The 26,324-nt window shown below is 39.3% G+C and overlaps 3 protein-coding genes across 4 annotated transcripts in view; 1 reads left to right on the forward strand and 2 right to left on the reverse strand.

The window, feature by feature from the left end:
* TIAM2 (TIAM Rac1 associated GEF 2) overlaps positions 1-26,324 on the reverse strand; it is a 227,818-nt gene that overhangs the window by 147,301 nt on the left and 54,193 nt on the right. The gene's annotated exons all lie outside the window — the stretch shown is intronic.
* The window catches only part of SCAF8 (SR-related CTD associated factor 8), a 192,827-nt gene that overhangs the window by 64,830 nt on the left and 101,673 nt on the right, over positions 1-26,324 (reverse strand). Inside the window, exon 21 of one of the 2 annotated variants that reach the window (XM_087718259.1) lies at positions 4,076-4,093. The exons of the other annotated variant lie outside the window; for it this stretch is intronic. The gene's annotated coding sequence lies outside the window, so the exon portion shown is untranslated. Of the gene's footprint in view, positions 1-4,075; positions 4,094-26,324 lie in introns of those variants that run through there. 2 annotated transcript variants of the gene reach the window in all.
* LOC106541777 (rap guanine nucleotide exchange factor 1) lies at positions 9,948-12,066 on the forward strand. The gene is given in 3 exon segments (XM_087718252.1): positions 9,948-10,844; positions 10,847-10,951; positions 10,954-12,066. Coding segments are annotated over 3 exon segments (1,230 nt in total). The 5' UTR covers positions 9,948-10,066; the 3' UTR covers positions 11,301-12,066.

Below are 26,324 nucleotides of genomic sequence, written 5' to 3' on the forward strand. Positions count from 1 at the left end.
GAGAAGCAGTTCCTGGTGGATTGCCAGCTATAGGGGCAAGAAGAAAGAGAGCCATCAATCTTAATAGAAGACAGATGGGAATAGACACATGTGAATAATCACTCTGTTACAACATCAGATGCCTTAAATAATAAAAGCATCACCAAGTGCTCAGAGGTACCAGAAAACAAGATTTATGCAGAGTCTATATCTGCATTGCAACCTTCATGATCCAGCTTCAATCTGGGTGCTAAATAAATCTATGTGTATCTTTTTGTTCCAGGTATCTACAGTGTTTATATTATACTAAATATCAGGAGATGTTATACGAGACTACAATACGTAAAAGTAAATATTCTTTGTCACCATCATCTAAGTATGTTAATTTCTTCTCTGCTTAAGACAGTGATGGCGAACCTATGACACGCGTGTCAGTGCTGACACGCGTAGCCATTTGGGGTGACACGCACAGGATTTCATGCGATTCATCCTCGGCTCCTGCACGGCCGCCGAGGATGAAAGAATCTGTGCTGGAGGAACGGGGGGGCGGGACGTGTGATCTCCCCCACCCACACTCACTTACTGTATCGCCGCCGCCCCTTTCTGAGCGCAGGGGCTGCTGATAAGGCGTGCGTGCCGTGCGCACACACATCATCAGCGCGGCGAGGGAGGACCCGCAGGAGAGGAGCGCGGGAACAGTGCGCGCCTCTCTCCAGTCAGGCCGGCACAGAGAGTCTACTCCTGGTTAGTTAAAGAATTCGCCCTCCCCCTCACTTATCTCAGTTCACGGCAGGGCTGTGGAGTCTGCTGCTTCCAGCTCCACGTCCTCATCAACATGCCGCTCCGGCCCGCCCCCGCTATGAATATTCATATTCTTCGCCCTCGCGTCACTAGGAATATTCATAGCAGGGGCGGGCTGGAGCGGCATGTTGATGAGGACGTGGAGCTGGAAGCAGCCGACTCCACAGCCCTGGTTCACGGCACCCCAAACAAGTTCAATAATATCAAGGGCAACATACGAAATCGACTGATGAACAAAGAAGTTACTAAGCAGGTATGTTAAATAATTTGTTTTTGGTTTATTAAATACAATTATATATTGCAATTATACATTTTTGTAGTTTAAACTATAAATTGCGCAAAATTATGTTTTTGTCGAAGTGACACACAACGCGAGTTATGCTCGATTTTTTGCCGATTTTTGACACACCACGCCAAAAAGGTTGCCCATCACTGGCTTAAGAGAACCATCTGAGAAATACAATCATCCCTCTTAGAGTACTTATAATTAACTACATTCCTGAGAAAATTTGCATTTTTTAATCTCATGTACTGCTTCCTCCAACATTTGGTTATTTTGTATGTCCCTGATATACAGTTATTTATTCCTGTAAATGTTGAATCTCAAACTACATAACCATCAGAAACAGTCAGAAATGAGTTCTAAGAAATGTGTTGTTTTGGGTGTATACACTACATACATTTTCTTTGTTTTACAAGCCCACACACAAACACATCCCTCTTACTGTGCATCACAATTTTGAAATTATAAACAATTGGGCAAAATCCAAATACCAAAGACAAAGAAAGATGAGCTAAATGCCATAAGTAACAAACCAAGCAAAAAATCTTCTTAAAATTGCAATTTAAATTCACTCAATAAATCTCTTCAATCTTTGATAAGGGAAAACCCATGAACAATTCCAGGGAAGACTTAAAGATTACTAAATAGTATCTCTTCTTTCCTTTTCATTTGCTTTTAGAATATCCACCACACAAGGGAACCATTACAAACTGCAGTAAGAGAAATATTTACAAGCCAATGTAAACTAGATGCCCCGTTAATCAGTATTTGTACAGTTCAGGCACCGAGGATTTCCCAGCAGCAAAAGTTCAGAAACATTTTCATAACAACAGGCTTATTTTTAGTGTCTTCTTGGATATTTTCTGACAAAAAAGGCTGTGGTGAAATTAACCAGGCACTGGGGAATGAATGTCTTGCTCTGAAACAATGACAACCAGAAGTTACCACTCAAGATAATGTAAAATCACTGCAGAAAATTAAAGCAATAATGCAAAGTATAGCTGCCCTGTACACATTGGCACATGAATGTTTCACCACATAGGCAAGAAACACTGCTGTGAGATGGGCAGCAGTACAAACTGTACAGATACAAATAAAAATGTATTTCTGAACTGCTAATATTCATACTGGCCCAATGCCAAAGATCTCTAATACATAATAAATTAAGAGAAATGAAAAGGAATTACCTTAGATTATAGTCTAAAAAGGCAGGATTTTGACTCAGGAGTTAAACAATGACATTGAGATGTTGAAGGTAAAATAATTTGTTCACACAGAACAAGGAAAGAGAAGCTAGCCAAGTCCGTTTGTTGTGAAAATTATATTGGGTAAAACAAGCCTACAATGCTAGCTTGTGTTATGTGAATGATATAGTCAAGCTAACTATGGGGAGGGAAGTAAGTCACTGCCACTCTAGAAATTCAGGAGGATCCTGTGCTCCTAAACCTGTGGTTTGTCATGCACACAACTTAGAAATGTGGTGAGGTTTAGTGGTGAAGACGATTGTTGAAGTTCTGTCCAAGTTCAACACCAAGACACAAAAGCAATGCAACAATGACATTATTACACATGGACATTAATATTCCTGCCATTCAAGCAGGCAGTCTAAATGAACAAAAACACACGCATACTCCTATGGAGATTCTCAACCATCCAAGTCATGGTTGTCCCAAAGGTGCTTTTCAAAAGGCACCTGGACTTTGTTTTTTTCCCCTTCAAAACGTTTCGCTTCTCTTCTAAGAAGCTTCCTCAGTTCCAACAAGAAGCTTCTTGGATGAGATGCAAAACGTTTCAGGGCTGGGGTGGGTGGGGAGAGACGACCAAGGAAGTCCAGGTGCCTTTTGAGACCTGGATGGTTGAGAATCTGTGTGTGTGTGTGTGTGTGTGTGGTGTGTGTGTGGTGTGTGTGTGAGAGAGAGATTTCGTTCATTTAGACTGCCTGCTTGAATACACACACATGCGTAAACACCCTGACCAAGACGGAGAATACAGAGCAAGAAAAATAAATCTTTTTAAATAACTCGGTTGCTTTCGGCAGAACTATCGCTCCCGCAGCAAAGGAGAACAAAGTTACTTCGACCCTAGCCCAACCTACCTTCTCCAAGTCCACCCCGTTGGATTTCTGACCGCAGAGAAACACCCTCGCTTAAGGGAGAAAGAAAAGCGACCAAATCTTAACGATTCCCAAAGTAACCAAACCCATTTAGGCGAACTCAGCCACAAGCAATTCTTGGAGATTAACTCTGCCTTATCTTGGACCCAAACAAGGACGCCGCCCGCCGCGCCTTACGGGCTTTAAAAAACTCGCCCTTTTACCTCGACTTCAACCACCCGAAAGTTTCTACTACAGGCAGCCACGCCGTCCGCGTGCCTACAGAGGGCCACCCGCGACTTGACACGCGCCTGAGGGTTAGGCTTACCTTCCGCTCGGGCGGTGGGGAGGCGCCGCGTTTTCAGCCCCGAAAGCCTCTTTCCCCCTTCGCCCCGTCCGGGGTGGTAGAATCCCAAACCCAGCCAGCTGAGTCAAAGCCCACCGCAGTCACGGCTGTTGCTCCGAAGCCTCCAGGAGCGCCGGCTCCTTTGCAAAAAAATAAACCGAGCGGTGGGAGGGAAGGCGGTCCCTCGAGCCTGAAGTTTGCTCGAAGAACTGACTCTTCTGACGAGTGAGCCTCCTCCTCCCCCACTCTTCTCTCCTCTGAAGCGCTCCTACTCCGCCTCGCCCCTTTTCACGCCCCACAAGCTTGCGGGAGGCGCGAAGGGGGCTTGCGAGAAGTGGGCGTACTCGCCCACCACGTCTCCACGCTCCTTTGTGTTTCCTTGCAGCTGCGTTAAAGATAGCCGCCTTTCCTCGTCCTCCACCCGGATCGGGTCAGCCAGCCTTTCTAACAGACGCCGAGGAGCCGAGGAGCAAAGGTAGTCTAGAAGATGAGATTTATTCTGGCGAATGACCAGATGAAACAAAACACATGCAGAAAGTACCCGTTTTACGTCCGGAAGATTCCAGCTTTAATCCTCAGCATCTTCCCCTTCCTGAAATAAATAAAAAAATCTACAGTATGACCGAGCTCCCTTTTCTCCTATGGTTAAAAAAAAGCCTGTATATAATTAGGATTTAGTTTAGGATTTACTTTTAACTGATGGTAAAAACTCTTGAGGCTCATTTTTATCGGTAGCAAAAATCTTATCATTCTCCTTCACCCGCCAATCAGCCAATCAAATGCTGGGTAAAATAAGCCTGCATGTTGTCCCAAAGGTGCTTTTTCAAGAGGCAATTGGACTTTCTGGTTTTTCTTTGAAGACGTTTTGCTTCCCATCCAAGAAGCTTCTTCAGCTCAGAATTCAGAATTGAAAAACTAGAAACTCCAGTTGCCTCTTGAAAAAACACCTTTGGCCCAAGTTTGGGACAACCATGACTGGCATGACTAAAAATCTCCATAGACATTAAGCCTGCATGTTAGCTTGTGCTATGTATGTGATCAAATCAAACCACTAATTATCATGGTCAGGGGAGGAAAAGCGTGCCATAGTCGAGGCTTTGCTTTAAAAATGACTCTTACATTGAGGCTTGCAGTTTACTGTGTTGTGCAAACATGAAGTATCTGCTAACTTGTATATAATAAACCATAGACTAGCCAACATTTTAGCTTAGTATGTTGCATAATATTAGTCTATGCAATAAGACTTTTAGCTGCTATATAAACTCTAATTTAACAATGGATTAGTGTGCAACACAATGACAGTCAAAACACTAGATGGATTCTCGGAACAAATTGTTTCATAAATTAGCTGTATAGCACAACAGGATAAAGCATTCTGCATAGCTAACATAAATACAGGTAATTCTCTAAGACTATAATTAGGACCAGAATTTGCATTGCTAAGCAAGGCTGTTATTAAGTGATTCTTCCTGATTTTTCTGAGCCTTTTTTGCCACCGTTGTTAAGCAAATCATTGCAACTACCAGTTTGTGAGTCACACAGTTGTTAAACTAAGCTGTCTTCTCCCATTGACTTTGCTTGTCAGAAGCCATCTGGGAAATTGCAGATGGCAATCATGTGAATCATGGAACACTGCAACTGTTGTAAATATATACCAGTTCATATGAATAAAGACTGTCATAAGTCAGTTTTTCAGTGTAGTTGTAACTTTGTACAGTAGCTAAATAGTTGTCAGTCAAGGACTATTCATGCTGTCTTGTTATCTCTGTCTCGAGCAACTATTTAATCACAACTATGCCTTTTTTTGTGATTATGCATGACAAGTAAGCTTGGAGCAACCTTTACTTTCAAATTAGCACTAGTCTATATATTCTAGAAAAACTACCATACATCTACTTTACTCTTGTCCAGTGCACCTGTTTAATCAAGATTCCAAATTTAGCTAAGGCCAGTGTGTCTTCTAAATTTGAAGAGGCTGCCATTTTCAATTAATCAGCATAAACACTTGAAATTGGAATTACATTATTAGCCCATTCCTACAAGCTCAGAGTTCATTATTATATTTCCTCACACAAGGGCTATATGTGGAGATGAACCCTACAAAGGAAATTACTAGAAAAAATACAAATCAAGGGGAAAAGGCAATCATGTTGATTCATTTGGAAACATTTAACTTGGAAACATTTAAGTTGGTCTTTATCAATCAATATCAATCAGAATAGAGTTTGAAGGGACATTTGAGGTCTTCTACCCCATGTTCAAGCAGACCCTATGTATCTATTTTCCAGCTAGCAGATCTATGAGAGTGGCAGCTATACTAAGCTAATGTGCACTAAGTTCAGCAAAACAATCGCAAAGTTAAAGGAACCCAGATGGAATCTTGAAGGGTAATTGAATTGTAAAAGCAAAGAATCTGAAAATAACCATATAACAATTTTGTTCTGCATCCTGAAATGTTTACTAAAACAAACTAGTGCAGGATTAGATTAAATGTGGCCTTCATTCCTCAATGACATAATCCCTAACATATGTTTTTATAGTACATTAAACCACTCCCGCCACTGTGTAGTGTTGAGGGCAAGACTGTCTCTCGTTGGAATATTTTGGCTTTCAATGTAACCACTGTAAGATCAAATTTCAGTTAAAACTTTTATCAAAAATATCTCTGACTATCGTTCAACATGAGTCTGCCTCCCCTGTCTTTTACACTGCCATTTTTTCTTGCCACTAAACTGCTGTTCCACAGTCTTGCAAGATTACTTTTTGTAAATACTTTTTGTAAGTTGCTATTCTCTAGAATTATACATGGATAGTTAACAGAACTGAGTAGATATCTATAGGGAATCACTGAACTATAAACAGCAACCTTTTCTGGAAAGAGTTCTGATTTTTATCTCAATGCTTCAGATATAGTCTTTAGTTCATAGCAATAGCAGTAGTAGACTTAGCCTATAGTTTGGTTACTTTACATTTTTTTTAATTGAAAATTTTGAAAAAAAAACTTTTACAAATATTTACCTCCCTCTCCCTACCCTCCCCACCCAACCCTTCCCCACCCCCCAACCTCCCCCACCCCCAAGTTACTTTACATTTTCATGACAAAGTTGTAATTTTAAAATTTATCCATTGGATTGCATTGAATTTTGTTTTCTTGGAGGTATCTTAGGCACAATCCCCCCAGTGATTTATATCATTCTAGGATCATCTATGAAACTTATCAGTAATATGTCACTTATTATAATCACTTTTATTTTTTCATACCAATGATTGGAATATTTTAGAAGATACTGTATATCTCTTAGTTGGGATCTTTACCCTAATCATTTCTTGTTCGTTTCTTGCTGGAGAAATGTCTTGTCTAGCTTTCTGTATGGTATTTTCTTATAATTTGATTGTAGGTATTGATTGTTTTACTTATTTACTGTTATAATGGATTATTGTACACTGCCCAGATACACTTTCTGTGTAATGGATGACCAAATAAATTTGACAATAAATTTGCCCTGAGAGTGTTGAAGTTCAAGTTTTTTGTTCCCTAACAAAACAAACAAAATGTCAGAGTTCCCTATACTAGAACATTTCAAGATTAATAATTGTTCAGCATTGCCAAAAAAGAAATAATTTGTTTGCTATATTAAATTGCTAACCACAATGCAAGGAAAAGATAGTGCAAACAATTCTATTATTTTATGTTACATAGAAAGTAGGTACAAAAATCAGCTAATAATTTATTTTAGTGAAAAAAGACAATTGACCTAATTCTTACACTGTATACGTAACACGCTAAAACATGGTTTACTAAACTCACTTGCCTAAGTTGATGTAACTCACTGAACTCTAAACTAACTCCATGGGCTGAATTCACATAACATACAAATGAGGCTTGGCTATCTTATGAGGTTTAAAAAGAAATAAATCATTTTTATTTTATTTTATTTGATTTTGGAGGATACTCTAGAACTGGGTATTGGGTTGAGGCTGATATGGTAGACTACTCATTAATTGGTATCATGGTTTTGAATGTTTATGTTTAGTAGTATTCACACTAGTCTATAGATACCTGAATCAGTGCTAATTGAAGTATTTTATTTCATAGAAGTACACTGAAAGGCTGAATATCTTGTCCTTTATCTGTATAATGGAATTCAGCAGTCTCTAGTTCTGGGCTTCAAACCATCACCCATTACATTTTTAATAACAGAAATAGTTATACATGTTTGAAAAATCTTTAAATGTAATTGTTAAAAGGTCATTTCATAAAACCACATCTCTTTATGCCAGAATTATACTTGTCAGAAGAGATATTCATTATCAGGGATATATTCTAGGGTCCATCTAAGAAGGACTAGTATGCATTACTATGTAATCAAATATCTAGCAATGAGATGCGTTTTTACAGCAAACTAAAGCTTTATAAAACAGATACTTGCAACCAGATGGCTTATAATTCAGAGAGTATATGTTACAAGTTGTTCTTGCAGCTAAATAATGGGAAATCATTTTTAAAAGTGATGTGAACCAGGGAACTTCATAGTATTAATATTTCGGGTTAGTTTAGCACCGGTAGCAGTTTTATAATTTATGTGCAGATATACATCAATTATTCAGATTATGAATTTTACTGTATATTAAGACCTTTATGAAAACAAAAACTTACATTCTCTCTAATGCTCATTGTAACCTTTTAATAAATCTACTAGCTGATGCCCCGGCATTTATAGACGTCAAAGCATTTATCAGACAGGGTGCCATTGAGAAGGGCCTTTCTTCCCCTCTTCTAGAAGATAGATAGATAGATAGATAGATAGATAGATAGATAGATAGATAGATAGATAGATAGATAGACAGACAGACAGACAGACAGACAGACAGACAGACAGACAGAGATTATTTATTATTACAAGATAAATTTGCTTCTCAGCCACTTGTTTATGTCCAACACTTAGTTTTCAACAGGAAATACTTTAGTTAGTACCATTATTTCCTCCCATGCTGCTAGAGTAGCATGAGAAGATCCTATGCTGTAACTGGAGCATGAATCTCTCGGTTCATATCCTAATACATAATGCTATAAAAAAAAATTCCCAGGAAAAGAACATTTAGAAAAAAGGAAGATACATCTGCATTGCTTTTATAAGAAAATCTAATTGGATAATTATTTTTATAATTTAAATTGTTGGATGATTATATTCTGGATAGTTTATGTTTATATATTTTGAAAATTGCTGAGAAGCTACTTGATAGCAGCACTTTAGAAATCTAACTTTGTAAATACACAGATTTTGATGTGCAATGGCTTAGAATCAAATTTGCACTTTCCCTGTATTATAGTTTAAAAATACAGCGGCAAAAAGATTTCTAAGTTCATGCATAGATAATTAGGCAAGTAAAGTGTAAAAATGGATCAAAGCCAATGTCATAGTCCATTAAGCAATTTATTTTTGGATTGGTTTAATTATTCCTGGCGCTAATTAAAAAAAATACACAGTATTATGATTTATCAAAAATAATCAACATTTAATCCTGATAATTACCAGTCCCATCTTGAACCGATTTTAAAAAGGCCAAATAACACGAAAGATTGGATCAATATGAAAAGACTGTGGATGGTTAAAATGGTTTAATGAAGATTGCTGTACTGAGCCATAATGTCGTGCTTTGGGGTTTTACCTCAATATATGAACCCAATCCAACTGAAGTTTATAAACTATGTGTGAGCCAGATCATTCTGGATTGTTTAATAAGGCATGGTAAAATAAATGCAAAGGAATGTAAACCTGGCCTAGGGAATGGGGAAGGATTGAGCAAAGCATGAAGGGGGGCACTTTCAGAAAAGATTACTCAGCTCCTTAGGAAGAAAAAAGTATGAGAAAGAAACTTACGGATAACAGAGTTGGAAGGGATCTTGTAGGTCATCTAGTCCAACCCCCCCATCCAAGCAGGAGACCCTACACCATTTCAGAACTTAAAATACCCCCCCCCCTTGATATTATTTTGTATAAGATGGGGCAGAGAGAATTTTAAGATTCTGTTATTCTCCCTATAACAATAAAGATATTCCCGCAAAGGGCTGACAACAAACCACACTTAGAACAATTTGTAAACCCAGCTACTGTTTTGGTCAGAACCCCTTAGAAGAGAAAAACTAATAGGGGTCAAATATATTTCTATTGAATCAAAGTCACTTACTTAAGTAGGTTATTTTTTAACAAAGCTATTTATTTATCGTGACCTTTAAAAAAAAAAGTTGCTTCTCTAAATTTCAATTACATTTACATTCAAATATTTCCTACAACCAGCCCGGCCCTGGAGTCCCCCACGACGGAAAGCGATGGGACCTAGTGGCTCCCTCCAGCGGCCAGCAAGCGCCTCGGCAGTGGCGGCGGTCGGGCAGCAGGGCGCGCTGTGGGCCGGTCCGGTCCTGCGTTAGCAGCGGCGGCGGGAGGAGCCGCGGCGGCAGCAGCAGCCACGGAGCCGCGCGGAGCTGCTCGGCTACCTGCCGTCCTCCCGGGCTCCGACAGCGCCCGAACCGGGCCACCGGGCCAGAGCCAGCGGCAGCCCAGCCATGTCGGGCCGGGTGGAGAAAGCAGATTCTCAGCGTTCTCGTCTCTCTTCGTTCACCATGAAGCTAAAGGACAAATTCCACTCGCTCAAAATAAAAAGGACGCCATCAAAGAAAGGAAAGCAGCCTGACCTAGTGGTGAAATCTACCGAAAAGGTTGTGAACAAGAACTTGAGTTGGCTGGAGGAGAAAGAGAAGGACGTAGTGAGCGCCCTGCGTTACTTTAAGACCATCGTGGACAAAATGGCCATTGATAACAAAGTGTTGGAGATGTTGCCGGGATCCGCCAGCAAAGTTCTGGAAGCGAACTTGCCTCTGGTTCAGACGGACCCGCGGATTCAGCAGAGTTCCGCCGTTACTTCCTGTTACAGCCGCGTGTATTAGAGTTTGGGGGATTTGATTCGATGGTCCGATCAAGTGATGCTCGAAGGCATCAATGTGGAAGACAAAGAAGTGGTGAATACAGTTAAGGGAGTCATCAAGGCAGTTCTGGATGGTGTTAAGGAGCTGGTGAAGCTGACAATTGAGAAGCAGGAACACCCGTCTCCCACCAGCCCAGTCAAGCCCACCTTACCTGTGCCTGCAACAGACCGCCAGTTGGAGCTCCCCTTGACGGATCGTGAGATGGAGATCCTCAACAAGACGGCCGGGTTGACACCCACCGCAGAAGTGTTGGCAGACGCCACAGACGAAGAGGTCGCCCCGCCGAAACCGCCCCTTCCTTGCATCCGGGTGGCTGAAAACAGCCCTCCGCCAGCCTTGCCCCCTAAAAAACGCCAGTCAGCCCCTCCCCTACGCGAGTGGCTATCGTGGCCCCCATTAGCCGAACAACCAGTGGTTCCAGTTTACCCATTGGGATCAACAAACAGGAATTTGAAAATGATTGCTACCCCAGCGGAGACTCTCGGGGGGCAGCCAGTCCTACGGAGGGGAATCTCCCCGCCTCTCGCCCTACAGCAGCATGGGGAAGCTGAGCAAATCGGACGAACAGCTGTCCTCGCTGGATTGCGACAGCGGGCAGTGCTCGCACAACACAAGCTGTGAAACGTTAGATCATTACGATCCCGATTACGAGTTCTTGCAGCAGGATCTCTCGAACACGGACCAGATCCCCCAACCAGGACTCGGCGTGCTCAGCCCTTTGCCAGAGGGCCTGCGAGAATCTGCTTCTCCGTTTCTCGGACAATCTACAACCAGCCCAAGATGTTCCTCCTGGCGCATGTTAACTTACAGCTAAATTCTGGATGCCAGGTGTAGTCTGGCAATCCCAAAAAGGACTGCTTCCTAGGAAACTACAAACATGAGCTAATGATGATCGGAAAGATTCTCTTGCTTTGAGGTGTCCCATATTGCAAATAGTCTCTGACACCTTGTCTTTTTCACATAGCCTTTTTTGCTGAGAGAGACTTCCTGAATAGAAAAATTACGACAGGTGGGTGGCAATGCCTCCTCCCTCTTGATACATTTCTGAAATGTCACTCATTGAACTGGCACTTACTTAGGCTACAGAAGGCACGCTGCCTACAAAGTGGCACCTTTCCAAATTGCTATTAGGGTATTTGCTTAGAATTTGGGCAATGGTTGGGCAAACTAAAGTCTTTTTATTAAATGCATAGCTAGGAAAGTTATTTTCCTCTCTGTTAAGGTTGCTATTACCGGTTTGCCTAGTCAAGTGACAAAATATAAAAATCCAATGACTCTCCACAACACTAGAGTTTTCAGTGGGGCTTATGCAAGCTAAGCCTTAATTTGTTTAATCATGGTTTATGAGCCACACTTCCCAAGGTCACCAACAGACTAATTCACAAAGAAACCATATTTTGATTTAATGTATTATGTAAACCCAGATTCTAGATGCATAATGATTATATCTAACAGTGAGAACTTTTACTCATTCTTCGTTTGTTGCTTGACATCTTCCTGTAGATATGTCATCAATAGTTGTAGGCCTATGACTTGATAATGACCAGAGTGCTAATTTAATAAAATCTTTCATGTCTCCAGCATCTAGAATTTCAGTATATTTCTTTCATCTATGTTTGGCTTTGTTTGAATCGGTTACTATCTGTCCAGTAGCATCTTTTAGCATACTAATTTGAGGATGTAACCTCAACCACTCTCTTGGGTGATTCTAGTGCAGGAATACACTATTGGTCAGACAGTTCTAGCATTTTTTGCTCATCCTCCCCAGGAACACCATTATCCTGAGACATCATAGCAGGACTAGTGGGCAAAGCTATTCTTAGAGACTCCCCCCCCCCAAAAAAAAATTGTTGTTTGTACATCACACAAATCATATTATTAGGCTTAATAGCCAACCTTATTTATTTACATACATATTTATTTATTGAATAAATTATATACACATTTTGGCTTCTCTGTTCTTCAGCAGCTGGACAAGAATGCAACTATTAGGAAAATTAACAATCTTAAACTTTTGGTTAGAATCACAGCTCACAAATATCAAGTACATTTATATATAGCAAAGTGTATCAGCATTATTTAGTTTTCCAGTCTCTCCAAGTTTACACTAGTTGTGGATATATGTAGCTGTATCTGCATAGAAATGGGTGTAATGGAGTGGAGAATTAAACATTCCAAAATTGAACTGAATATCTGATGTTTGTTTCTAAATCATACTGCTGATGGAATTTGTCAAAGAAAACTTCTTGAAATTCACTACTGCTTTTTCCTTCATTAAGTAATTATTGGAAAGATAATTACTCTAAGAGCTACAGTAGCTGCCCTGTATGTTTCCCCATCAATATACTGCATTTTTTTGTTGGACAGTTTATCAGCAATGCTTACTTCCAAGCCTAGTCAAATATTTTAGATTTTACAAAGGAAAAACAAGGCTTGAATGTGCTAGAAAGATTTGGGCACAGATGACACAAAATAAGTCTAGACATCAAATTTGCATTTTAGCTCAGCACATAAAGATTGTCTTTACAATCTCTTTCAGTAACTGTCTCCTTACCAAAAAAAAATGATGTTGCTTTTTGCTACAGGTTCTTCAATAAATTACACAGGCTAGGAATGGGACATTTAAGTGATAGAATTGTGGGTTACTGCAGTCTGAAGCTCTTTTAAATGATCACCATGCAAAGCAGGATTTACTTTAGCGTGCAATATTTTTTTTAATAAGCTACCATTTGTCAGAACTCCTGAATGAAAATCCAGTAAATCCAATGCATCAAATGTGTAATGTTCAAATTATGATTTCCAAAGCTGTTTTGCTGAAATCAGACATTATTAGTAATTAGAACTCTTCTAAATTTGTTAGTGCAACTAACAGAAATTGACCCTCAGTAGAGTAAAAATCCCCAAATCCCGCCCTCACCTACCTGCAAGCCCAATGCTTGCTTCAAATTATGTCAGAGCATGACTAGGGCAGACCACATGGTGCCCTCCATATGGTTTGGATTTTAACTCCCCAAATTTCTTTCAACAGTCCAGTTTGCTGAGGCTAATGGGGTTGCAGCCCAACAGAAGATTTTCTTCTCTTCAATTTAATGTGTTGTATAAATTGAAACCAACTGTAACATATGATCTCCAATGAAGTGCAAATAGATTTGTACTCATGAGAAAACTTTCTGGTTAGAAAGGTTTAAACTGAGGGGAGGAAAAAGGTCCAGGCCATACAAATGCATTCCCTCGTTGCAACACATCTCTTTTAACGATACATCTCATTTCCTTGCAAATAAGTTTAAATGGTTTTCTTTTCTTTTCTCATAAACAAAATGTCCTTAAAATTGATCCACATCCCCAGCATGAAATACCAGGAAAGCAAGATTTAAATATTTGGGAGGTAAGAACAAGATACATGGACAAGAAAAAAACATTAAGGGATGCATTAGTAGTTTAATGTACAGGTTTTCCAAAACCATCACATATCTAAGCAAGCTGTGTGAGCAAACACAGATGTGTCAGCAACATGGGGGGGAGGGTGTAATTTCACATAGTTGCCTGCACATTTTTACAACACATTTTAAGGAGAGAAATGAGAACTGGTTCTCATTAACCATTTGTGAACCTTTTATATCTACTTTGAAGGCAGGTTGGAATCTATTTTTTAAAATACAAGTTCACCCCTCATTTTCTGGTTTGAGCTACAAACCATTCACTTAATATCTCAACTGTCTGTTAAAGGTGCAGTATATTGACTGACAAGCATAATTTTAGTTTATTAGTTGAAGGCACTGGATTCAAAACCAGAAGGCTATGAGTTACAGTCCTGCCTTAGGCATGAAGCCAACTGGATGACTTTGGAACCATCAGTCTTTCTCAAATCTAGAAAGAAGACAGGACAAACCACTTCCTAAAAATGTTTAGAAAACTGCATAGGCTTTTCCAGACTGTTATTAGGAATCAAGTGAGACTTGAACACATAGAAAAGAATAAAAATAAAAATATGGACTAATAGGGTGCAGTTCTCATTTTTAATTATTTCAGACAGTTTATGGACTATATCAACTCTTAATATGACTATGTTAATTCAAAAGACATGATGTCATATCCATGAACCATATGTACATGCCTTTTTTAACCCTCCTCACAATATACAGTATATGCTTTTAGAACTTGATTGGGTCTGAACATGCCTCCCTATATGCCTCATGTTGAAAACGATCTTCATGTACTTTGGCCTTGATATGATGCATATGTACGCTAGAGAACAAATCTCATAAAAACCTATGGCATTTTGATCTGCAATTGTATACACATCAATTTAAATCTAGACTATAAAATAAAATGTGCTGAATGTAACATGGATGTTTCAATTAACATTTCAAATTATGGAAACCACAGAGAGTCTTTGGACTGAGATGGGATATGTGTGTGGTTTTCTTGTTACCTATGATTTTATGGTGATCCATTTCCAGAACCATGTTTCACCCATAATGTCAGACCTGGCATAAATAAAAGAATCAGAACCTGTTGGTTATTTAAACTTTTATCCAATATTTGTTTGATAGTACATCAAACAATCAATATGAAATCCTGCTTAGATTGCAATCCTAAATATTATTATTTTGAGTCAATGTTGTTCACTAGTCCTGGCAAAGTTTTTGAGAAGTGATTTGCCCTTCCCCTCTTCTGAAAGACAAACAGAGAGACAGACACAGATACAGTTTCTAGCCTGATGCCTTCATCACTACAGCAAACTGGCTTTCATCATAAATGTACTTACTAAGAACCACATAAAATCAATTGTTCTTCTTTTTCTAGTATCTGAATTTCCATAATGACCAATAAATGTCTCCAGGAAGCTTACAAACAAGACTTGTAACCAGCCATTCTACTCTTGCTGCAGCTGCTCTCCTGGAACTGGTGTTGACAAGCTTGCTAGAACTCCATTGGGGTTCTTTGAACAAAATCTCATTACTGTGTTTTCTTTTCTCACAGGATTATTTCCACTTAGCCAGCATCCTATTATTGGCCCTTAAACATGTAAGCCACTGATAATATGAATTTGTATAAGATCATAAATGCAGTACAAGCACAAGGGCAGGAAATTGTTGAAAGTCACTTTAAGGTACCCTACTACAACTCAATAAAACAGGATATCAGGCTGACAAGGATGTATAGAAATACTGAGGAATAATAAAAAAAAATAGTCCATATTTCTTTAAGAATATCCACTACACCACACATGTATGCACTTCGGAAATGTATAAGAAAAGAACAAAAGGTAGGCATTGAACAGGTTAATTAATATGAGCTTGTATTTTAAAATTGGCTGAGATTTATTTATTTAGGGAATAACTAAGGACAAAGAAATTGTTGTGGTCTGCCGGTGGCCTGCAGAGCTGACAGCAGAGTCGGGCAGTGAGGAGGTTAGGGAGGAGCATGAGCCAGTCCTGGAGTCTGGGGAAGGCTTGGACAAAGGCTCTACATTGGAGGCATAGATAGGACCAGGGCCATCTGGGAGTTATGTGCTGCCTCCGGAACCTCCAGATCGGACATCAGCGAGGCAGAGGAAGAGGGGGAGCCTGTTCCCAGTGTGCGCATGCACAGAGCTGCCAGAAGGTGAGAACAGTTAAGACAGAAGGGACTATTTGGGTGTAAGGCTTGGAGGTGATTGGCCCCTCCTATAGGACATAAAGGAGAAGCAAAGGCACTTGAGCCGTTGCAGGAAGCAATTTTGTTTATGCTGGTCGATTTACATTCTGAAGCTCCATTTTAACTCTTTGGTCCGTGTGGTTTTGCCAAGCTAATTGCCAGTTAAGTCTTTGGCAGCATTTCAAGGAAGATAAAAATGGTTGCTTATAAGCCTTATCCCAAAAGACTTTGGCAGCCTACTGTCGGACTCTTTACAAACTATTTGGGACTCATTATGGGCTGTGAATGAACATAGTTCACAGTCTATGAAATAAAAAGAGGGATGTTAGGACTAAGTGTGTGCTTTTTACTGTATCAGGAAGTCTAGGTCAGAACAGAAATTCTGATTTTTTTAAAAAATTCAAAAGTATCTTTCAGAATAAAGTTTCAGTTTCAGTTTATTAAACTTGTATGCCGCCCTATTCCCGGGGGGACTCAGGGCGGCTAACAAACCAAAAGGGAATAGGGGCAATACAAAGAAGACAAACAGGACAAAAAGCAAAATACAAAAACAGATTAAAAAACACCACAACAGCCACAACAATTCGAGTGTGGTTGGGAACTCATCAGCCCCAGGCCTGCCGGAACAGCCAGGTCTTGACAGCTTTGCGGAAAGCCTGAAGCGTGGTAAGGGTCCAAATCTCCATGGGGAGATCGTTCCAGAGGGCCGGAGCAGCCACAGAGAAGCCCCCCCCCCCCCGGGTGATCGACAGTCAACATTGGCTAGCTGATGGAATCCGGAGGAAACCTAATCTGTGGGATCTAATTGGTCGTAGGGAGGTAATTGGCAGGAAGCGGTCTCTCAAGTACCCAGGTCCTATACCATGTAGGGCTTTAAAAGTAACGACTAGCACCTTAAAGTGCATCCGGAGTACAATAGGCAACCAGTGCAGCTTGCGGAGGATAGGTGTAACGTGGGTGTACCGGGGTGCACCCACAATCACTCGCGCGGTTGCATTCTGGATAAGCTGAAGTCTCCGAATGCTCTTCAAGGGCTGCCCCATGTAGAGTGCGTTACAGAAGTCCAGTCTTGAGGTCACGCGGGATAATAAAAGAATCAATCAAATTGGGCCATTGGTAAATGTTTTGAGTCAATATCGTCTTGTCTTTACCAAAACAAATTTAAACTAATATGAAGGCCAAATTTGACTGCTCATTTATCATATGATTACAGGTAGGCCTTGATGTACGACTCCAATTGAGCCCAAAATTTCTAATGCTAAGTGAGAAAGTTGTTAAATGAGTTTTGCCCAATTTTATGACCTTTCTTGCCACAGTTGTTAAGTTAGTAAAACAGGTGTTAATTGACTCTGCTTCCCATTGATTTTGCTTGTCGGAAGTTACAAAAGGTTTTCACTTGAACCTGGGACTCTGCAGGTATCATAAATACGAGTTAGTTGCCAAGCGTCTGAATTTTGATCTCATTATCATGGGGATGCTGCAACAGTTGTAAGTCCAAACAATGGTCAAAAGCCACTTTTTCCAGTGCTGTTGTAACTTTGAACGGTCACTAAATGAACTATTGTAAGTCAAGGACTACCTGTAGATGTCTCTCTCTTTCACGCACACATGTATTCTTGTATTGCCATCTAGAGCAGTTCTCTGTAATTGTAGAAGCAATTGGAGAGACTTAAAAAAAATAGCAGTCTAACATGGGAACAGAGAGTTAACAGGTTATCCATTCAGCTGCTATTAGCATCCGGAGAAAAAAAACTCCACTGATTTCAGAGGTAATTTTCTTTCCAATGAAGCATATTGGACTGTATAGGTAGGATTTTAACTAGGACCTAGTAAGGATTAACTCCCATTCTCTTTTCCTATCACCTGTCATCCAGATGCTTCTTAAACCATACCATGCTATCATTCCTAACTTGGCCCATAGGAAATTCTGGAAGAGAGGAGAGTGTCTCTTTTTGGCTGTTGGTACTTTCCCCAGTGCTGTGATGTGACAAATAATAATGCCACAGGCAGCCCTGCATATTACATCTCACAATCTTCTCAATGCTATTGCAACATTGAAATTGCCGGTATCTGCAGCAACTTCAGCCCCTCTTCCATAATTCTTCCAAGATTTCTGTAATGCTTTTTCTGAAGGACAAGATTTAGATGCCATGACCTTCAGTTTGTGTGTGAATTCCTGGTGAGTGCAAAGGCTTTTTTATTTACTGTAATATGCCAATATACTTGAAAATATACTTGCCCAAGTACATGAAAGGAACAATTCCTATACATTTGCTATATATTTTTACTCTGAAAGTGACACAGAATACACTAAAAAGACAAGCTCTCTCAGCATCATCCTACAGTTTACTTATTACTATTAGTCTTCTCATCGTTCCTATTGCCCATCTCCTCCCACTTATGACTGCATGACTGCAACTTTGTTGCTTGTATCCTTATGATTTATATTGATGTCGATTGTTTCCTGATTGCTTATTTGTACCCTATGACTATCATTAAGTGCTGTACCTTATGATTATTGACAAATGTATCTTGTCTTTTTATGTACGCTGAGAGCATAGGCACCAAAGACAAATTCCTTGTGTGTCCAATCACACTTGGCCAATAAAGAATTCCTTCCTTCCTTCCTTCCTTCCTTCCTTCCTTCCTTCCTTCCTTCCTTCCTTCCTTCCTTCCCTATCTATCTATCTATCTATCTATCTATCTATCTATCTTTCGATTAATGGGTTATATTTATATCAATCTTTCAGGTCAAGACATCATACTTATCACCCCTACTCTTGTATTTGCTAACAATATCAATCATAGGTTGCATGTGAGCTTCCGTAGCTGTGAATGGACTTGAATGTGAGCTTCTTCATTCTGTTCCAATACCTTCACCACTAAATTACTAATCCCAACCAAATCCCATCTATTAACCATTAAAACATATTTTCACAATATACTTGAATATTGCATTGTATAATCAAATAGATGTGTGTGTATGTGTGTGTGTGTTATTTACAAATGTGAGGCGGTGTACTCGCTTCTGTTATATACTGTACATATACACACATCCTATTTGACACAATCTCTCTCTCTCTCCCCTTCTCCCCCCCATTTGTTTTATATATACATATATATACATACATACATATATATGAGTTGTGGATTGTAATATGAGTCTTGCTTTTTTTTCTGCCATTGTAAAATCAAAATTTGTTTCCCAAATTGAAGATAAATCACCTCACAATGCCAAATGAATTTAACAAATCAACACATTCCAAGTGTGATTCATAGCCAGTGTTTCATGAACATTTGCATAATGTTCAGTGCCCACAGTGTGATGAGAATCATGGCTATGTTCTCATTTTTTCCAGCCTTCTAAATCTGTGTACAACAAAAAGTACAGCAAGAAATAACAGCAAATGTAATGATAAATTTCAGGTGCATGAAACTTGGTGACAACACAACCTTAAAACGAGAGTTATATATATGACAAAGAAAAAACAAGTACCACAGAAAACAATTTAAAAATTGGTCAGTTCGTTCTGCTGTTCCTAAACATTTTACATGGACTAATGATGACACTCCATAGATTCTAGTTCAGGCTATTGTCATATCATTCATAATAAAGGTTTTACATGGAGCCATTGGCAAAGTATTTGGGTATCTATATTTGGTTGAGATAATCTATGTCCACCTAGTATCAACTAATAACAGCGACTTACAATTTGCTACAGTTTCATTATACCCAAGATCACTTACTCCAGGAAATTTACTCATTGCCTAAGGATAGGATAACCTGATTTGGATATTCTGAAGAACCAAACCCAAGATCTTTCTTTAGTAGGTTGTTGCCCTCAGAGATGCTAGGACTATTTTGCATTATTCTGAGCTTCTCTTTTAAGAGCCCTCTTCAAATGGAGAAGAGGATCAGGAAGATCAGAGGGAAGCACCACAGGCATTCTGCATCTCTCTCTGGCACTAGCATTTTTTAGAAAATGTTTTTAGAACTGAATTGGTCTCAGTGTTGATGAAACCTGGATTGTATTTATGACAAGCTTGACACATGAAATGCAGCTTTAAAAGAAGAGCAATCATTTATGAAACTGGAGTGGTAAGATTTCTATTTTTTTTCCAGAAGCATTCATTTATTTTTATATAATAGATTCATATCCCTGATTTCTACTCTAGCAAGACTTGATGACAAAGTATTTTTAATAGAATCTATAAAGACCTGAAATAAAATTAACAGTAAACTAAATGAACGGTGGAAAGAAAAAAAAGGAAGGAAGGAGAGGGAGAGAGAAAGGAAGGAAGGAAGGAAGGAAGGAAGGAAGGAAGGAAGGAAGAAATGGAGGGAGGGAGGAAGGAAGAAATGCCACTTTCTAAATCCTGACAGTGGAGCCTGAATCCATGATAGCTGATGACACATAGAACATTTTTTGTTCTGAGAACATGACTCAGTCTCCACAAGGCCATTGAAATTAATGAGACAGCATTAGAAAGTCCTCATGAACATAGATGTGAGATTTTATGATGACAAACATTCCCTAGCCCTGTCCAGGAGTCCAAGCTGTTAGTCATTATAACCACCATACAAACATAAAGGATTATCATGTTAAAAACAATCATAAGGCCTGGTGGGTTCATTTGCTTTGGCCTTGCCTATAATTGATCTTGTGGCCCCTTCATGCATCATCTTTTTCAACACCAAAATATCTGTGCTGGGCAGTCTTCCTGAACCTGGCAACATTTCTCTCCATTCCCAAAGAGCACAAACATTATATTTATTGTCTGTGGATAATGGGATTTTGTAGCCCATTCCCCTGAAGTTGCCAACTTGGAAAAAAAATTCCTGTAAAATGTGAATGGTGCCAAATCATTTTCATAGCAGTCATTTTTGTAGAAAGGTTGCAGGATGTTTTCATCTGCCAAAAAATATGTTGCAAGAATTGTGGCACAAAAGGCAATTAGCCTCTAAAAATATTCAAGTGTCCATAGGCTCATTGGAATCTTTATAAAGCAGCTACAGATAGAAATTAACAATACAGCACACGATGACTGCTGCTTGTTCATTGCATAATGCTGTCAGGGAAGAGAGGAAAATTTGCTGGTAGTACAAACAATTGGCCAAAGAAAGCTCGGGACCGTATTGGTTGGAAACATGCAGAAGAGGCCTTCATCCTGCAGTGGATAAACAATGGCTAGAATGATGGTGATGATGATGATGACAACGAAGTGTACAGCGGTACAGTAACACTAGTAAAATTCTCTTAAAAGCCTGAAATTATTTATTCCCAAATTCAGCTGCACCCAAGCATTAAGACATGGTGGAGAACATTAAATCCACCAATTTAAGAATCAGAAACTGGGAAAGGACTTGCTATTTCATGGACGATCTTGTGTTTGACTAATAGCTAGCTGTCATTTCTTATCCTTGGAGTCCTCTGAACCATGGCAGCTGTTGTTTTGTGAGCTGTCCATGGTAAGATATATAAATTGGGCATCCATTTTTTTTTCAAATTAATTAAATAGATAAATAAATCCGTAAGTGACTGTACTAACATAACGACAAGGGACATGAAAACAGAAAAATGAAATGTTGTACCTAATGACAAGGTAAGTGGTTCCATAAATTGGCAACGTTTGAGGTCCGGACAGTGTGGTTTCACCCACACTTCTTGTATAATGAACTGGATGGCTTCACTTACTTCAATAGATGGTACGCCAGTCATTCTGTCTTTGGAGGACTTGCTTATTCTGTTGGCTGAATTTTTGACATGGATTTTTGACCCAAAGTCTTGTCCTCATGGCATTGCTGATCCTAGATTTCCATCAGAGATGGTATTCTATTTTCTTCACTACCAGTTTGTTAGCAGGAGCACATGTCTGGGCTTGATGACACCAGGTTGGGTGGGTGAAGCCTCATGCCGCCGCGACTACTGATTCGACCGAACCGGTGCAAACTGGCAGCATACCACCTCTGGTTTCCATCTATTTAGTTAAAGAAGGAAAGATATGGCCTTTTCATTTCCTTATTTTTCCTCCTCCTCTATTTGAAAATATAGTTTTCCCGCACACTTGGAAGGTTGGGAGTTCATCCAAGGTAGCAGCAGATGTTTCTCTCCTAGGACTCAAATAAAAAATATATGCTGCAAACTCTGCATGGCGCCCGGAAGGGCATTCAGCTAATAAATGCTCACCAGTTTACCCCAAATTAAGGGATTATAGGGTTGTAAAAAGGGAATTATTATATTAGTTAACCTGTGTATTTGTGCATGCATGACTTTGCATGTATGTTGACTCCTGACGACTACCTGGACAAGTCCCCACAGTTCTCTTGGCAAGATTTCAGAAGTGGTTTCCCCTTATCTGCTTCATAGGGCTGAGAGACTGGCCCAAAGTCACCCAGCTGCTTCATACCTAAGGCAGTACTAGAATTCATGGTCTCCCCATTTCCAGTTCAATGCCAACCATCCCACAAAACTCACTATCATTAGTTAAAGTAGCATTTAATAAATTATTTTCATGTAGCATAATATATGTTTGGGAGTTGTTAAACAATCTGAAACTTCATGGAGGGTTTGATGGGTTTAAGAGTTTAGAGACCCTTGGTCTATTCTGAGATGTTTATTCAGGTTACTTTCCTACCCTGGATTCAATCTTCTTTTGATTGACTATTGTCTTGGTAGACGCTTCTTCCTGTCCCTCAAGGCCATCCTCTCCTTCCTTCTTCCCTCTACATCATTTCCCCCTTCAGCGTCAGTCCCCTCTCCCGCATTTCCAGAGAAATTTTGTCATGGGAATGAAATACACATTTGCTACTCATTTAATAAACTTAGTCACCTTGAAGCTATATGTATGAAACCCTGCTGGTGTACCAGCAATAAACAGTTCACACCAAGTCATGAAGATCAAAAATTGGTCCTGGTTTCTTCCAATTTTTCTGGCAATCTCCCATTAGAACACAGAAACTTCAACTGTGCTACAGGCTGTTGCAGTGCCTTGGATTGAGACAAGATCGGAACATTGTTTTCCTAAATCTCTAGTATACTAAAATCTGTCTTGCAATAATGGGCAGATCCATCCCTACATTTGATATTTCCTGGATGCTATATATCCTTTTACTTCTGGAAGTAGACTTGCAGTATCAATTGTATAGTTTTAAACTCACAGATAAATGTCTTATTTGGGGGGTGGGGGGAACAGTATCTCAATGCTTACTCATGATAGCAATGACAAGAGATGATCTGAAGGATTTGTGCATATATTGAAGCACCTGAGAGACAAAGGAATAGAAGCTGTATGAGTGAGCAGGAAGTAGAAAATGTCAGCTGTTGAATTAATTAACACAGCTAAGAAGACAATGGAAGGTGCTGTGATGTTATGGAATTTATGAACTCCTCTATGTGGATCAGGCAGGAGAAAAATAATAATAATTTGACTGATGGGGAAGGAGCTGCCATTTCTTTTTTTGATCATGTTTATTATTTTTCCGGCTTCTGCCATATCCTCTATGTATAGTTTTGGATCACCTTGCCTTTCTTTGTGGGTCATATGACTACAGCCATGGGCACAATGAGATCTAAGGTAGTCTATGTGCAGAAAGATATCCTTGTTCAATCACTGCTATTGGTGTAGGAAATAAAAACAATGGATGGCTGAAACTCTGTACCCACCTTCTCAGAAATAAGAAGAGGTGGAATTCTGTGCAAGAAAATAAGCTCAAAGGATGATAAATAGCATTATGATGCAGATTATATCCCTCATGGCATGAATAGCCCCCGGCAATACAATAGAAGAGTCTCAACTAATCTACAAAATTCAAAATATGCTCACTAGATTGAAAAGAGCCTTGGAACTCCTGTTTCAAACTACCTTTGCATTCAGAGCAGAGGTGGGTTTCTACTGGTTCGGACTGGTTCGGCCGAGTAGGTAGTAATTTGGATGCCCATGCCTCCAAACCTGTTCTATCGGTGGCGCATAGGCGCTGCTATCTTGTTTTTTGCTTCTGCTCATGTGCAGAAGCAATTTTCCCACTACTGTGCATGCGTACATAGCACATATCAAATGTGCGTGCCCAAAGAGCATTCCTGAGCGAACCAGCAGTAAAAGAATACAGAACCCACCCGATGCAGAGGATTTGGATGTTCAAAAACATTATGATCTTCTAAAGGAGTTAGAATTATTTGCCATTCTTGGGTCAATAGGGAATACCTAGAAAATCTATTCAATTCTTAGTTAATGAATTTAAATACCCATTTTATGTTGGCTAGGCTTGATTCAAAACTCTTCCGAAGTAGAAGCAATCCTTTTAGAATTCTCTGTGAAGATTCAATTTGTTTTTTATTATAACTATTATTTTGTTTTGAAAGATTGGCCAAGTGTTAATTAAAAGAAAGTTCTCATCATTTTATTTTGTTTAACAAGCAAATTGAAAATGAAGCTGCCAAATGAATTGTAATTAAAAAAATGAAAAATGAAAAAAAAAACCTCCTAAATTTTAAAATATTAGAAAAGCAGGAGAAATAAATAATCTATGGGAATCTATTGGGGTTGTGTCTTTTTATTTCTTCTATCAGAATAGTCTAGAATAATATACTTCACGTGCACATAACACATAACTGAGGTATGAAATAGGCAAGTCTAACTAAGGTTAGAAGAGAGCACCCTCTAATGCTAACGTGAGGAATCACAAGCCTATAAATAGGATGGTTTTGATCATTTAGTCCAATTTATCAAATCAATAGGTGCTAACTAGGACAATTAAATGAAACTTTTTTTTCCCAGTGACAAAAAAGGGTGTTAAATAGACTAGAAAGGACCTTTTAGGATTTCTAATGCAATTTACTGTACGCACTAAATTGTACAAAAGTACATTTAAATCTTGGGAATGCTTTCTTTGCTTCTGAAAATACTAGCTGTAATTTGAAGCCTCACTGTGTCTGTGGATATAAAATTTTTGATATTCAAATTAAGTGGCTGTCTTCATTCAAATCAAGTTGAAATAATGCCAGATTCCTTTAAAAAAACAACTGCCAATCAAAGAACCTTTCATCCATCAATCATTTTATTTGAATGTGAACGTAATATTGTTCTAATTGTGTAAGTATGGAATCTAATTCAACTGATATTATGTATGAAGCCTTGCATCCAACTGTCTGAAATCCCTAGAGAGCCATGGCATTTGAATGCTAGTCTTTGAAACTTCAGAAAGAGAAGAAAGGAGGGTAAACCTTGTAAATATTCATACGTTATTCACAAAGGTGGGCTTGTCCAAATGCTGAGGAAGTGAAGACTTTTGAATCACAGAGAACAAAACGTTTCAACTCATACCCTTGTCAAAATACTGCTCTTCAACCTATGAAAGAGCTCTTTTGCAGCTCCAGCCGGACAGCAGGACTTAGAGGACAGGCATGGCAAGAAGTGACACAAATAGTTCAGGCAGCATAGAAATAAATCAACAAACAAACATCAAGTCTATGAATCACACAGTAGAACAATAATGCCATTGAAGATTCCATTCATTAGGCATCATTCAAGGTTTTTGATGGATCAATGCCATCGGCTGGTTGGAATTCTCTGGTGACAGTGTAGTCCAACACTTGTCCAGATGCTCTGCTATCAAAGGACCAGCAGAACAAAAATAGGAAGAAAGAACTGTTCTAAATGGAAGGAAATCCCTTATATTTCTTATAATAGGAAGTACATTATAATTGAGCTGATCTATGTGTTTCATGGGTTTAAAGTATGACAAAGAGCTGAGAGAACTTGGAACTTTTGAATCTGAGACTTCTTCTTACTCCAGTCAGGCTTTCAGTTAAGACTGGAGTTTCAGACACTGGAGAATCTAGAGCAGGGCTGTCAAACTCCTGGCTCGTGGGCCGGATGCACCACGCACTGGCCATGCCCACACCTGGTATAGCGAAGGGTGAAAAAGTCCCAATAACGTAATGTGATGATGATGTGACGACGTGAGTTTGATCCTTGATCTAGAGACTGGATAAAGGAGGATTGTTTCTCTTCCAAGATTCAGCCTTAAGCCAGAACTTGATTTTAACCTATATTGTAATCCTAATAGCATATTTCTACAATTTTTGGCTTCCCTAGTCTTTTAAATGGGTGAATAGTATACAGAATTTTATAGGTAGTCCTTATGACTGCAATTGAGCCTAAAATTTCTGCTGCTAAGTGAGACAGTTAAGTGAATTTT

The sequence above is a fragment of the Thamnophis sirtalis genome, unplaced genomic scaffold (genome assembly GCF_051295495.1).
Source record: "Thamnophis sirtalis isolate CommonGarterSnake01/CBP01778 unplaced genomic scaffold, rThaSir2_p1.2 scaffold_6, whole genome shotgun sequence".
NCBI lineage: Eukaryota > Metazoa > Chordata > Lepidosauria > Squamata > Natricidae > Thamnophis > Thamnophis sirtalis.